This window comes from Scatophagus argus, chromosome 9 (assembly GCF_020382885.2).
Source record: "Scatophagus argus isolate fScaArg1 chromosome 9, fScaArg1.pri, whole genome shotgun sequence".
NCBI classification, from domain to species: Eukaryota; Metazoa; Chordata; class Actinopteri; family Scatophagidae; genus Scatophagus; species Scatophagus argus.
In genome coordinates, this window is record NC_058501.1 from 12,985,010 (window position 1) to 12,999,844 (window position 14,835).

The 14,835-nt window shown below is 43.7% G+C and overlaps 1 protein-coding gene across 2 annotated transcripts in view; it reads left to right on the plus strand.

Moving 5' to 3' along the window:
• Positions 1-14,749, plus strand: part of LOC124064772 (IgGFc-binding protein-like) — an 18,339-nt gene extending 3,590 nt beyond the window's left edge. For both annotated transcript variants that reach the window (XM_046399526.1, XM_046399528.1), the window contains exons 5-28: positions 6-601; positions 685-1,231; positions 1,315-1,859; positions 1,932-2,487; positions 2,679-2,875; positions 3,290-3,428; positions 3,967-4,265; positions 4,455-5,031; positions 5,336-5,919; positions 6,042-6,609; positions 7,037-7,608; positions 7,743-8,304; positions 8,409-8,608; positions 8,719-8,854; positions 8,943-9,277; positions 9,370-9,946; positions 10,042-10,634; positions 10,722-11,289; positions 11,614-12,164; positions 12,242-12,794; positions 12,873-13,072; positions 13,809-14,186; positions 14,279-14,550; positions 14,663-14,749. In XM_046399526.1, coding sequence (XP_046255482.1) covers positions 6-601; positions 685-1,231; positions 1,315-1,859; positions 1,932-2,487; positions 2,679-2,875; positions 3,290-3,428; positions 3,967-4,265; positions 4,455-5,031; positions 5,336-5,919; positions 6,042-6,609; positions 7,037-7,608; positions 7,743-8,304; positions 8,409-8,608; positions 8,719-8,854; positions 8,943-9,277; positions 9,370-9,946; positions 10,042-10,634; positions 10,722-11,289; positions 11,614-12,164; positions 12,242-12,794; positions 12,873-13,072; positions 13,809-14,186; positions 14,279-14,550; positions 14,663-14,678 — 10,121 coding nt within the window. In that variant the 3' untranslated portion in view covers positions 14,679-14,749. The remainder of the gene's footprint in view (positions 1-5; positions 602-684; positions 1,232-1,314; positions 1,860-1,931; positions 2,488-2,678; positions 2,876-3,289; positions 3,429-3,966; positions 4,266-4,454; positions 5,032-5,335; positions 5,920-6,041; positions 6,610-7,036; positions 7,609-7,742; positions 8,305-8,408; positions 8,609-8,718; positions 8,855-8,942; positions 9,278-9,369; positions 9,947-10,041; positions 10,635-10,721; positions 11,290-11,613; positions 12,165-12,241; positions 12,795-12,872; positions 13,073-13,808; positions 14,187-14,278; positions 14,551-14,662) is intronic.
• Positions 14,750-14,835: the final 86 nt, after the last annotated feature.

A 14,835-nucleotide genomic window follows, 5' to 3' on the forward strand; every position in this document is an offset into this window, starting at 1 on the left:
CACAGCTATGGCATGTCCTGTGAACAGTCACTATGAGATCTGTGGTTCAGCTTGCCCTGCTACCTGTGCTTACCCAGAGGCTCATCATAATTGCACCTTGCCCTGTGTGGAATCATGCCAGTGCAACAGAGGGTATCTTCTGAGTGGTGGGAAGTGCGTGCCACATAGCAAATGTGGTTGTCTTCATGAAGGTTCCTACTATTTTCCCAAGGAGAACTTCTGGATTGACGAACAGTGCAGTGAGAAATGTGTCTGCCAGCCCAACTCCAAGACAGTTATGTGTACTCAAGCTCATTGCCAGGATGGTAAAGTGTGCAAGCTTCTCAGTGGAGTTCTTGACTGTCACATGGATGCGCCTGGGGTGTGCATAGCCAAAGGAGATCCTCATTATACCACCTTTGATGGGCGAAATTTTGATGTCTATGGCAACTGTACTTACCTTCTCACTTCTCACTGCCCCTCCTGGGGTGATCTAGAAGACTTTAGCGTGGAGGTCCAGCAACAGTTGAGGGATGCTACAAATGTTTCATTTCGACATGTTAAAATGGCAGTGTCTGGTTATTCCATTGAGATGTCAAATGATTGGAGTGACAGGGTTATGGTAGGTTTATGTGCTTGCTGTATTACATTTAGACAGACTCTAATGTTCACCACTTGCTGTGTTAACATTTCCACTTGTTCCAGGTAAATGGTCTGCTACTGCGTTTTCCACTGATGTTGAGCCAAGGCAAAGTAAAGCTCTATATGAGTGGACTCTCAAAGTGTATAGAGACTGACTTTGGCATTGTTCTGACGCACCACCCTGATGTCCTGACTGTTCAAATGCCAAGGATTTTCTCTGGTAATCTCTGTGGCCTGTGTGGGAACTTTAATGGTAATGCAGAAGATGATCTGATGCCCGATGATGAATCTGATAGCTCTCAGGCTGTTAGAAACTGGCAAACAAGCAGTCGGCATGAATGTGTGGATGTCCCTGTGAACACATCAGGTTGTGACTCACGAGATCTTGCTCTTTATCAGGGAAAAGATTTCTGCGGACGGCTATTGGATGCAGAGGGAGCATTTCAGAGCTGTCACAAAACGGTTGATCCACAAGATTTTTATGTTAACTGTGTTCATGACCTCTGCTTTAGCAACCACACTAACTTATGTCTGATTCTCTCAAGTTATGTTGCTGTATGTCAAGAAATGGGAGCTATTGTGGATGAGTGGAGGGCTTCCAACTTTTGTGGTAAGTAACAGAATTATTATTATTTTTAAGATGTATACATTCATTTTAAATGAGATTTTTTTTCTCTCCCCCCCCACTCTTAGATCTCTCCTGCCCACCTAATAGTGAATACCACCTTTGCTCCAGTCACATGTCTGTCTGTATAGAAAACTCAAGTCCCCTTGCAAAGAAATGCAAAGAGGGCTGTTTCTGCAAACCTGGTTTCTTTCACAGTGCTGGGGAATGTGTACCAAACCATCAGTGTGGCTGCATTTACAATGGAGTTTACTATGAAATCCATGAGAGTTTCTACCCTGAAGAGCACTGTCATCGGCGCTGTGTCTGTGTGAGCCACAACAAAGTGCAATGTACAAACCACACATGTCCAGAGGGATCAAAATGTGCAATCCAAGATGGCCACAGAGCATGCCATGCATCTCAACCTGTTAAATGCACAGTCACAGGTGGCAGACACTTTAAGAGTTATGATGGGCATAGCTTTCACTTTAATATGGGAAGCTGCCGTTACGTTCTGTCCCAGATTTGTGACAAGTCTGGCCCCATTATTGTTATTCAGCAAGGACAACTGTATCTCACGTCGCACGGAGTGAATGTTTCACTGGAGGCGGAACATTTGGGAAAAGTAAAGGTAAGCAGTTGTACATTTACACAAACTGCTTAGTGTGCCTTGATTGTAACTTCAATATTTTTCATTTTCCAGATTGATGGTGTTTTGTGGAGTCTTCCTGTCCAGCTAGATCGCATAGCGATACTTCATTTTGGCTTCCTGACTCGTGTTGTTCTTGACACAGGGGTTGTTGTCACTTATGGAGGGCCTAACCTTATACAAATAGTGATTCAAGTCTCTCATGTAAAAATGTGTGGCTTGTGTGGAGGCATCAGCTCTATTGTCCCAGAAGACAAACATAGCCAAAATGGCAGCCTTGCAAGTGATGTCTCCATTTTTGCATCTTCCTGGTCACTTTCACCACCTGGAACAAAGTGCACTGAAGAGTGTCATCTCTGTTCAGCATGCAATTCAACAATGGCAGCTGAATTTGGATCTGCTAACTTCTGTGGCATGCTGCTTGCTCCTACAGGATCATTTAGTGGATGCCACTCCACTGTGGATCCAGAGCCCTTCTTTCAGAACTGTGTGAATGACTTATGTTTGTCTAATGGTAATGAGGACTTGTTTTGCAGTAGTTTGAGGGAGTATACATATGCATGCCAGGAAGCAGGAGCTAAAGTCAAACCATGGAGGAATAAGAAGTGCAGTAAGTGCTATTAATCTAGGCTTTCCTATGTATACATGTGTTTCACAGTATTTTGTGGTATGCCAGTGAATATAAATTGTACAAGTCTACTCAGAGGCTTATGTTGCACTTGTAGAGCTCTGGCAAACTCTGCAGTGAAGTTGTCAGATTGATGTAAGGTTAGTTGGACTGTCTTTTTTTCCCCTCCGCAGTGATCTCATGCCCTGAAAATTCTCGCTACAATATATGTGTCGGTGCATGCCCCGAGTCCTGTGGTATTCTTCCCGATATTGCCTGCCCGTGGGCCTGTTATGAAGGATGTCAGTGTGACTCTGGATACGTGCAGAGTGGAAATGGCTGTGTCAAAGCTGAGAAATGTGGTTGCTTCTATCATGGGCACTACTATGAGGTGAGTGCACATTAGCTTATGCCAACTGTTCATTTTTTACTTTATCACAGCAATTCATGTACAATTTTTCTTAATCCATTGAAACTGTATGTGTAGCATGTGATCTGACTGGAACAATGCAGCAAGGTTTGACTTCTTATTGGTTCACTGAGGGTGTGTGCTGTGATGACAAATTTACTTGTGACCCCACTGCAGATTCGGTCATAAACATGTTTCCACAGTTGAGCTCATTAAGTGACATGCCCTAGTTATTCCATTAACTGTTAAATTAAGTGAGTCATTAATGTTTTGGCCAAGCATACTTATGCCTCACCTGTGCGTGTGGCATGAGTGATCACAAAATCCTGGGCCTTTGTATTCTCCAGGAGAACAGTTGGGTAACTCATACCAACAGTGACTCATCATTCTATGTAGATCGGGGAGCTGTCGTGGACTGAGGGATGCTCTGAGCGATGTAACTGCTCTGCCACTGCCACTATGTGCTGTGAGCCAGCCTCTTGCCCCAAGGGCGAGAGCTGCACCTTCAACAATACCTGGGGCTGTGCAAGGAAAGGTAGGCCCAGCTGGTTCTGCTGGGTTGCGTTACATTTGCTCACAGGCCAACAGTTGTTCATCGTTCTTGCGTTATCAAATTTTACGTCATTTTCGGGTATGTATAAGGTTGCAAAGCAACCCAGGCAGAAAAACAAATGTTTTTTTCCATGTCCTGTCTTTTAATCTAAATGAGGTTAAACCTTTGCCTGTTTGTGTAGTTCATTATGTACTTAAATCTGTCTGCCTGGGGGTTTGAGCATGATTACACCGCTTGTCAATCATCAGCAGTAATACACCACTTAGTTTTTTTACTTATCCTTGTGAAGGTATGGCATGAAATGGAAATACACAAATATGTATTAACATTTGCCATCCTAGTACTGCAGTTTTTGTTGGTCTACAACTACAGAATATTTACACTCAAAACTCAGCAAATTTGTATCTGAAATTTATTCATTAATTGACCTATTTACAGCATTTGTTTTATAAAGGCCAATTATTTGCAGGCATCTCTACCTAAGCTGCCATTAATGTTACTTTTTTTTTTCTTTTATCAGCTGAAAATGATAAAGTCTGTGAGAATGGTGAGACTTGTGGTGTCCGGAGCCAACCTTTGCAAACCCAGTGTTGGATACTGGGAGGTGCCCACTTCTACACTTTTGATGGAAAGGTGTTTGAATTTCAAGGAAACTGTACCTACACTCTGATCCAGATACCCAGTGACACCAGTGAGACATTTTGGGTTGGTGTACAGAAAGACAGGACCCCAAATGAAGCTTCCTCGCTGAAAGCTATTCATGTCAAAGTGTCCAAAAACAACATTGCTATCTACAGAGGGGAGAAAGGCTATGCTTGGGTAAGTGACTTTTACGTGTCATCATTTAGTGAAAGTCAATTGTAATTAATTCAATATAGCCTTTGTAAATAGTCACTTGTGGATCTTTGTAGGATAGATGCATCAAGCCACAAGGGTTAAAAATTTCACCACAATATTGATTGGAACAATTAATTCTGAAATATTGTGTACAAACTGTTCTCTCAACAGATAAATGGCAAAAAAAGGCTGATGCCTGTCACTCTGCTGTTTGGACTTGTGAAGATTTATCAGAGGGGCATTTTTGCTGTTGTGGATACTACTTTGGGGATCCAAATTAAGTACGACTTCTCTCATATTGCAATCATCCTCCTCTTTAATAAAACAGAAGTCTATGGTATGTGTGGGAATAATAATGGCATAAAAGAGGATGACCTCAGGACCCCGCAGGGTGAGGCTGTTGATGCCACCACCTTTGGCTGGAGCTGGAGAAGTCCTCATCAAGAAGCTCAGTGTACAGCAGATTGTGGAGATGCATGCCCACGGTGCTCTGCTCAACAACTACAGGAGCAAAATGTGGCCAGTCAGTGGATTTCCTTGCAAGAGTACATCTGGTCACCACAAAATCCATTCTACTTGTGCCGTGAAGTTGTTAGTTACAGTAAAATCTCCACAGCAGTGAGTATATTTGACCTGTGCTCTGGTAAGGACACTCAGAAGGCCCTCTGCCTGATCTTGGAGGCCTATGCTGCCGCCTGCCAAAATGCCCAAATCCAGATCGGAGAGTGGAGAAATAGCACCTTCTGCCGTAAGTTCATTTGTGTTAGAAGTCTTTGAATTTGATTTGAAAGAATACAACTTGTTTGGTGTCTTGTTTCTATTTTTCTCTGCTGATGTGCTTTCATACAAGACTACACTGACACCTTCATAAAAAAAAAAAAAAAAAAACAGATCTGAAATACCTTTTTAATAAGTCAGGTTCCCACTTGCACTGAAAAGCATAAACTGCCTGTATTAAATGTATACAGTGTCAGGAATGTGCTGGAGTTACTGATTTTCTCTCTCTTTTTATTTTTTTTTCTTTTATTTCCTTTCATATATATCCCTATTAGCCATGTCCTGCCCACTGAATAGCCATTATAAGTCCTGTGGCACAGCCTGCCCTGCCACTTGTCAAGAACCATTCAGTTCAAGGCCCTGCACATTGGCTTGTGTTGAGACCTGCCAGTGTGACCCAGGGTTCGTTCTAGAGGGTGACACCTGTGTCCTCTTGTCCCAGTGTGGCTGCTCTCACAATGGCTACCATTACCACAGCAACCAGATCTTCTGGGCCGATGAGGAGTGCACTGAACAGTGTGTTTGCGACCCCCACACACACCAGACGCGGTGCCATTCTGATTCTTGTGGACCAGATGAATACTGCGGTCTTCAAGATGGTGTCAGAAGCTGCATGGGGCACACAAAGCTGACATGCATGTACAGTGGTCATCACATGGTCACTTTTGATCAGTATGACTATGATTTCCATGGCACCTGTCAGTACCAGTTAGTGGGAATGTGTGGACAGGAACAAGGCCTTGATGCCATCCAGGTTGACATACAGACTGATGGACACCTGGAGTCAGCACTTCATGTCCTGGTCAATGTGAGTGGCGTGCTTGTGAAGCTGAACAGCAAAAACACTGAGAATATAGAGGTGAGTTATTGCTTTGTATTTCTCACCATATGTTATCTAATAATTTTGCCTAATTTTACAAAGCCTATGAAAATGCATTGCCCTGTGCTGATGTTAAAATGCAATTTTGGCACCCCCTGCAGGTTGATGGTGTCAAAAGGAGGATGCCCTGTCACTTCAGCCCTACTGCACTAGCTTTCTCTTTGGGTTTGCACACTTACATCTACACAGATGTCGGCTTTGAGCTGAGTCTCAGCATAGAAGGCAGAGTTAGCATTAGTCTCTCCAGTAAATATGCTAATGCTATCTGTGGCCTTTGTGGTAACTTGAACTCTGATCCTGCTGATGACCTCACATTAACTGGGACTCAGGAGCATCTCACCCCTGAGCATTTTGCAAAAGCTTGGAGAAGAGGGCAGAATCCTTGGTGTGTGGAAGGCTGTCTAGGAGGAAGTTATCCAAAATGTTCATCAGAGCGTCTGGCCCACTTCTCTGACCCGGAGTCTTGTGGGAAGATTCTGGAAGTTAATGGACCATTCAGACACTGTCATGGCAAAGTGGACCCCTCCAGCTTTTACAGGCACTGCGTCAGTGACCTGTGTCTTCACGGAGGTCTCCAGCCTGCACTATGTCACTCCCTGGCAGAGTATACTGCAGTCTGCCTTTCCCACAAGGCTACAGTTTATGCCTGGAGAAGTCCTGGATTCTGCCGTGAGTGTTCATGTGCTCCCAGCTCTGTTGTGCAAGTGAATTAAATAATATCCTCTACAATTGTTTATGTGCTGTTTGGAGTTCAGCATCATTGCACACTAAATGAAATATGGCGAGTTTGCTGATGCCACTTCATCATGTTTATATTGTTATTGATCACTTAACATGGATGTTATTTGCATACAAATTAGACATATGCCTGTAGGTACTTGAACAAAGTTTGTTTCCTTGTATCTTTTGAAACTTGAGAGAGAGTGAGAATAAATGGCATACAGAGCGCTATGACTCATTGATATTAAGGCCACAACCTTTCAGGTGCTACTGGACCACTAGATGGTACTAATGCATCACTGGTCAACCTTAACCTTTACAGCATTTTCCACTGTCTCCTGTCCTAAGTGACTCATGTCTCTGTGTATCTCTACAGACCCATCCTGTCCCTCCAGCACCAGTTACAACATGAGTTCTGCTTCTGTTCACCTCTGCCTTGGCTGGCAGAATAAAACGTTAGAGATGCCTCCAATCACTGAGGAGAACTGCTTTTGTGAAGCAGGTTTAGTCCATAGTGGCAACCGCTGTGTCTCTCCAGAAAACTGTGGCTGCTTTCACCATGGAGAATACCTCAGGGCAGGACAGGAGGTGTCAACATGTGAACAAAGCTGTTTATGCCATGCAGGGGGACATATGACTTGTCGAAATGTCTCCTGTGGAGAGGATGAGGAGTGTAAGCTTATTAGGGGTGTTCAAGGTTGCCACCCCAAATCCAAAGCTGCGCACTGCTCTGTTGATGGCTCCCAATACACCACGTTTGATGGACAGACATTTGAATTTCACGGTTCATGTAACTACACCCTGGTGCAGACATGCTCTCTCAAGATATTGGATGTGGTGCCTGTTTTGATAACTGCACAAGGCAACCGTAGTGAGGGCAGACAGATCTACCTGCAGGTCAATAAAATGTTTTTGAAGACATCAGCAGCTTTTCCTGGAAAAATTCAGGTAATTTATGTAATGATTTCACAGCCTTCAACATGATTTATTTTTCATCTTTTAACATGCGCTGTGAAGTAACGCACAGCGCAATATACAAATTGTATTGTATATCATGTTTAACAGCGAATTCTTTCACCCAGGTAAATGGAGTTTTTGAGAACCTGCCGTTCTCGCAGAGCAATGTCACTGTGCATCAGAGAAATGGCTGGGTAACCATCAAGACCCCACAGTCAGTTGAGCTTATTTCAGACCTACGAAACCACATTCTGGTCAAGATCCCTGAACTTTATCACCAGACAACTTGTGGCCTTTGTGGGAACTACAATGACAATCCCTCAGATGACCTGCAGCTGCCCAATGGCACTTTGATCTCTGATCCTGACATCTTTGGGCCATCATGGAAGTTATCTGATATTAATTCATCCTGCAGGGACACACATGACGGCACCTATGAGCTCTGCCAGTCCACTATGCCAGAGTACACCTCTAACCTGTACTGTGGCTCTCTCACCCATCCCAGGGGTCCCTTCTCCTCTTGTCACCATTTAGTATGTCCACAGAAATACTACTCACTCTGCCTAAAAAACCTCTGTGTGGCACAAGGCCAACGCTGGGCTCTGTGTGATGCACTGTGGGCCTATGAGGCAGCATGTAAGGTGGCAGGAGCAACGGTTGACCACTGGATGAACACGACAGGCTGTGGTAAGTTTAACAGCTTGATATATTGTTTTGGAATGTGAAATGATTAAAATGCAGTAAAATATACCTTTTTTTTTTTCTTAAGACTGACTGTTTTTATTTTACAGCTTATCCGTGTCCTCAATTCAGCCATTATAGCCAATGTACCAATGCCTGCTCTACGCTGTGCCCTGAGATAAGTCAGACAGTACAGTGCACCAGGGACTGTGAGGAGGGCTGCCAGTGTAATACTGGACACCTTTATGACGGCCATGTCTGTGTACCAGCAGAGCATTGTGGCTGCGTACAGGATGGAAGGAGGTTTAAGGTCAGAAATAATTACTGTTACTTTGACCATTTGTTTCAAATTAATACTTAAGCTCTTGACTTAATGCCATTTACTTTTCTTTTTAAATTTTGCATTGTTTCTGCTTTAAGGTCTCTGAGAGCAAACTGCTACAAAACTGTACTGTTAACTGCACCTGTGGGCCACCTCTTGTCTGTGAGGAATACTCATGTCCTCTGAGGCACAGCTGTGTAATTTCAGATGGAATCATGGTTTGTCAAAAGGATGGTGAGCATTAAAGTTGAAAAAACAAATTTAGATATTTTTTTTCTTGCAAGTGCATGCATTGTTTTTCATGTTAAAACTTTTCTTTAAGGAGTGCCAAACACAGCTCCATGTGAGGGACTATGTGATGAAACTGAGAAATGTTGCCTGAAAAGTGGTGTGCCTGTCTGTGAGAGCCTTCAGGGTCTGTGCTGGGCCTGGGGAGGGCACCACTACCACACCTTCGATGGTCTCAAGTATAACTTTAAGGGTACCTGTACCTATCTGCTCGCAGCCAGCAAAGGCACAGCACATGGTCTTACACCCTTTAGTGTGTCTGAGAAGAATGACTGTATTGGAAGCAGAGCTGCGTCTTCCACACTGGAGGTCTCTGTACAAACTTATGGGTTCATTATCAAGCTCAGTAGTAAAAAAGGCGGCGTGCTTGTAAGTAAATGTCTGTTTCTGGATGACAAAGATGCTCAGGTTTTACTTTTGTCTCTGACAAGTTTTTTTTTTTTTTACTTTTTTTCCCCTAGGTTAATGGTAAAGTGAGTTATATTCCTGTTGATCTGTTACGGGGTAAAATCCAGGTTTCATACAAGGAAGGCCTAGTTCTACTTAAAACTGACTTCGGTATGCATGTAGTCTTTGATAAGAACTGCACTGTTCTTATTAAACTGGATCCACTCTACAAGGGCAAAGTCTATGGGCTGTGTGGGAATTTCAATGGTGATCCTCAAGATGAGTATTCCGTACCCATGCCTGCATCCCCTCCCACTAAGACGAGTGTGGAGTTTGCTCAGGCTTACCGCCTCTTTGATGGGGATCAGAACTGTTGTACTGGCTGTAACCGGGAGGTCGATGACGCAGATTTGCATGCACATCCTGTTCCTGAGGTTGTCTCCAGTCACAGGAAGCGGTGTATAGTGCTCAGAGATCAGAATGGTCCATTGGCCCACTGTCATAGCAGAGTCAACCCGGATTCCTTCTATGAAAGTTGTATAGTGGACCACATGCATAATGAAGATTCAAAAGTGGCTCTTCAGCAAGCTATGCATTCCTATTCAGTAGTGTGTAAAGAATCTGATAACTACTACAGTGATGACACAGTTGGTAAGTAGTTGTGCTGAGGGGTGCAATATAATGCATTTGAAATTTTGCTTGTGACTTATTTTTGATGGAATCTTAAAAACAATAAATTGTTTCAGATGTTCACTGTCCCCCAAACAGCCACTACAAGACCTGTGGCTCAGCCTGTCCTCCATCCTGTGAATCTGAAACCCTGATCTGTAATAAGGCCTGTGTTCAGGGCTGCTTCTGCAACCCTGGATTCATTAGTAGTCCAGCTGGCTGTGTGCATCCACATCAGTGTGGCTGCACAGACTCCAGAGGCAAATACCACAGCCTCAACTCAACCTTCTGGGTTCCCGACAACTGTGGCCAGCTATGTACCTGTGGGCCAGTTACCGGTGAGGTCCACTGCCACCCAGCCCAGTGCCCTAGAGGAATGGTCTGCAAGCAGCTACATCACAAAAGGGTGTGTCAACCTGAAAGTCCCCTGAACTGTACCATTGTTACTGGGCTGCATTTTACAACCTTTGATGGATGTCATTTTGATTTTAGAGACAGTTGTTCATATTTATTAGTTCAAACAAAGTCCAACCTAACTGGGCTAACACCATTCAATATCACTATCTCTGATGCGAGTTGCCACAAAAGGCTTTTTCATAGCCTCACCGTAACGCTCTCAATCTATGGTTTGGAGGTGGCTGTGAGAAAAGATGACCCAGGAAAGGTTTTGGTGAGTACTTGGCAAAGTTTTATCAGCAGCCTTCAAAATGTACCACTGAATGCAATTCCAATTCATTCTTTTTCTTTTCATTCTCAGTTTGACGGACTGTATAGGCCCTTACCATACTCTCACCACACAGGCCATGTAAATACCTACCGCACGCCTTCATCACTCATCATTCACACTGATGTGGGATTACAGCTGGTCATCTACAACACTGGCACTCTAATGGTCATCCTCTCCAGCAGTTATAGCTCTTCCGTCTCTGGTCTTTGTGGGAATGCCAACACCGACCCTCATGATGACCAAATGATGCCCAATAAAGAGTTTGCCCAGAATACGCCAGAGTTTGTCCACAGCTGGAGGTCTGAGGGAGCACAGAACTGTTGGTCTACCTGTCCCTCAAAAATGAAAAAGTGTCCCATTGAGGCACAGAAGCTTTTTGAAGGCAGTGATTTTTGTGGGGTTTTGTTGAATGAACTAGGACCTTTTGCAGACTGCGCTTTAGTGTTAAATCCCAAGCATTACTTTCACAGCTGTGTGGCAGATTCCTGCTCTTACAATGGACACTACTCAGCGCTCTGCAGTTCCATTGCATCTTATGCAGCTGCCTGCCAAGCTGCTCAGTTGCCAGTCAGGCAGTGGAGGAGTGACATTTTCTGTGGTGAGTATGTGGCTTGGTCTGTTTAATTTGATTTTACATCGACGCCTTGCAGCCGATTGTGGTGCCCAGACTCAAAAGCACACCAAAGCAAATAAACAGGTTTTTGATTTGACAACAAGAGGCAACAAATAATTTAAGTTCCTCAAGCTGTTGATCTCACAAGGTTTTGTTCATTCCACATTTGACATTTTGAGCCTTTACAGTGTTTGAGTGCCATGGGAGGGATGTTTGAATTGGGGAAAAACTGGTAGAATGGATGTTTGTGTTTTCATAGAATAAGATATGTACTTATAAGTCAGTCTGTGATAACCTTGTCCCCCACAGGTATGTCATGCCCTAAGAATAGCCACTATGAATTGTGTGGATCGCGATGTCCTGTTGTCTGCCTTGGACTGTCCTCTCCAGCGAACTGTAGTGGAGGTTGTGAGGAGGGTTGCCAATGTGACCATGGCTATGTGCTAAGCGATGGCCAGTGTGTGCTAGTTTCTGACTGCGGTTGCTTGCATGAGGGACGGTATCGCCCTGCAGGCCACTTCCTTCTGGACAAAAGCTGCCAGAACTGTAAATGCGAAAGAGGAAAAGTGACCTGCATTCGTTTGGAAAATTGTTCACTGAAAGATGGCTTTTCCTTGCAGTACGGGGTGTGCCAAGTGTTTGCTGGCTTTGGTTACATCACGTTTGATGGCGTTATTCTGCCTCACCATGGAGCTTGTACCTATGTTGTGTCAGCCTTCTCCTCTAAAGCTATGCACGACTATACTCTACTACTTACATTTAAAAAGGACAGGAGTGGCATTTTTGCAATCAGCAGATTAATGTTTCACTTTCTTTCACTGGAAGTGTCCATTGATCCTGAAACATTGTGGAAAATACAAGTAAGTTCTGCAAGTCTGCATTAATTTGTGGTTAAAGGTGAGTTTCATAAAATCTTAACTGGTCTCTGTGCTTGCAGGTAAACAAAGAAGAACGCATGGTGCCTTTTGACAGTGGAGAACTTAAAGCATACCAAGTTGGCAACAGACTGATTATGGTCACACTATCTGGAGTGAGAATTGACTTGTCCTTTACCCAGTACCTCAGGTTAACTGTACCACAGGTGTATGATGGCACGGCTTCGGGCCTCTGTGGGAACTTCAATGGCGACAGGTACGATGACTTGGAATTGAGAAATGGCCATCTCGCCAAAACCTTTGGGGAGTTCCTGCACAGCTGGGCAGACGTAGCTCCCGGACAGCATTGCACTGACATGTGTGGGAGAGAGTGTGATGAGTGCAGCCTGTCCCCACATGACAGCATCGTCTGTGACGTGCTGTTGATGAGCAGTATTGAATTCAACCGTTGCTGGAACAGTAGTGTGGACCTCGATATTTACCACCGTATGTGCGTCAGGGCAGTTTGTGCTGGGGCAGGGCACATGGCTGCATGTCTAGCACTGGAGGCATATTCTGCAGCCTGCCAGGCTAAAGGAATACCAGTGGGACCGTGGAGACAGAACACCCCGTGCGGTAAGTGAGTAATTTTGATCACTGTCTCAATCAAAAGCATATGATCCTCTATCAATGATTTGTCTTTACTGCCACCAGCTTTCCAGTGTCCTGACCGCAGCAGTCCAGCAAAGTGCATCGACTCCAGTTCCAACTCGTGCCCTGCTCTGCTGCACCCTGGTTCTTCAGAAACGGGCTGTTCGGAGGGCTGTCAGTGCCACTATGGAAATGTGTTTGATGGGGGCGAGTGTGTACCTTACAGTCAGTGTGGGTGTGTTCTTCATGGTATATATATCAAGGTAAAAGGCTCAGTAACATAAGCTTATCACAAGTAAAAGTAAATTTTCCTGATTTAAAGTATTAGTACTTGAGGCAGAGAAATGGAGTCGTGTGATTTTTACTGTTATATCATTAGATTATTGTTGCTCATGCATTAATGTAAAGCAATAATGTAATGTTGTAGTTGGTTGAGGTGCATCTCATTTTTAACTTTTTCTAATAGGAATGCAACTAATGCTTATTTTCTTTTTGGATTAATCTGTTTGCTTTGTTGTCATAATTAACTTGAGGATAAAGTGACACCAATGTTTTTTTTCCCCCCCAACCACTAGTACAAAAATTAGAATCATTAAATACATTTTTAAATAATTAAAAGGAAAAGCAGCAAATCCCCACATTTGAGGCCTTGGATCAATGAAATGTTTTTGTATGAGAAATTAGTTACATCAGGTGTACATGTATGTACTGTTGGGTGGTTTAACTGATAACAAAACATATTGACTATCTATATATATATAGACAATTTGTATGCAAAAATATTGTCGGATAATTGTACTATGCTAAAAGTACTATATTTCTGTCTGAAATTTAATATAGTAAAAAGTGGCAAGAAAAGACTAAAGTGCTACTTTGAGGATACTCATCTTAATGACATTGCTTGAGTAAATTTAATTGCGCTCTAATTATCTGTAATGAAAGCTCACATGTATCACAAAATGGCTGCAGAATTTGTTTTCTCTCTTGTGTACTTCTTAGATGGATGAACAACTGTACACTGAGGACTGCACCCAGAGATGCTGGTGCCACCCCCTGAGTGGGGTGATATGTGAGGTGGCAGCCTGTGGTCCGGGGCAGCAGTGTGCTCTGAGGAATGGTTCCTGGGGCTGTCATGACAGACCTGAAGTCTGTGAGCTCAGGGATAGCCTTCAAGTCTCCACACTCGGCGGGCAGCGGCTGTTCTTGAAACCTCACTTTTCTTACAGTCTAATGTCCCTCTGTGATGACACAAGTGCGCAGTGGTTCAGCGTCATCTCTTACCATGGACCTTGTGATGACAGCTCTTCCAGGCTTGTCACTGTATTTCAGATCCTCCTGTATGGCACATCATTTGCCATAAAGGATGGCACAGTGAAGGTACAATTTCCTTAAACATTTTCATGGCCGCAAACTGAAACATGCATTGACATTTGCCACTGGTCGTCCTAAGTCACTCTCTCACTCAACAGGTGAATGGACACTTTGTGTCCCTCCCTCACATTTTGCCATCAGGAGTGTCTCTGTCACCTGGCGTGAACCAGGACAAATCGGAGGTCATAGTGATCCTGAGGAGAGACGCTGGGATGGAGTCCGAGCTGGAGATAGAGATTGGTCTGTCCGCGCTGACAGTCAAGGTCCCTCTGTGGTACTCAGGGAAATTATGTGGTCTCTGTGGGAACCCTAATGACCTTCACTCTCACAGTTCAGTCAAGTCATGGGTTCTCCCTGACTTTCCTGGTTGGTAAGTGATCTCCACAAGAAAGAGTGTGTTTGTGTGGGTGGGTGTGTTGACTAATTAGTGTATATGTTTAAAAATGTATTCAGTAATCAATATTTTTTTTTTCTTTTCACAGTGGCTTCACTGGATGATGACTGTTTTAGTCCTGAGTAGTTTGTGCTGTTGTTGAGTGTTTTTAAATACAAAAAACAATTTAAGCAAATGTGTGTATAGTTTGTCATTTTAAAATCTAATAGAGATATGTCCTTCTCATACATTTTACTGGCAGCACTCTTATCAGTTAGGCCC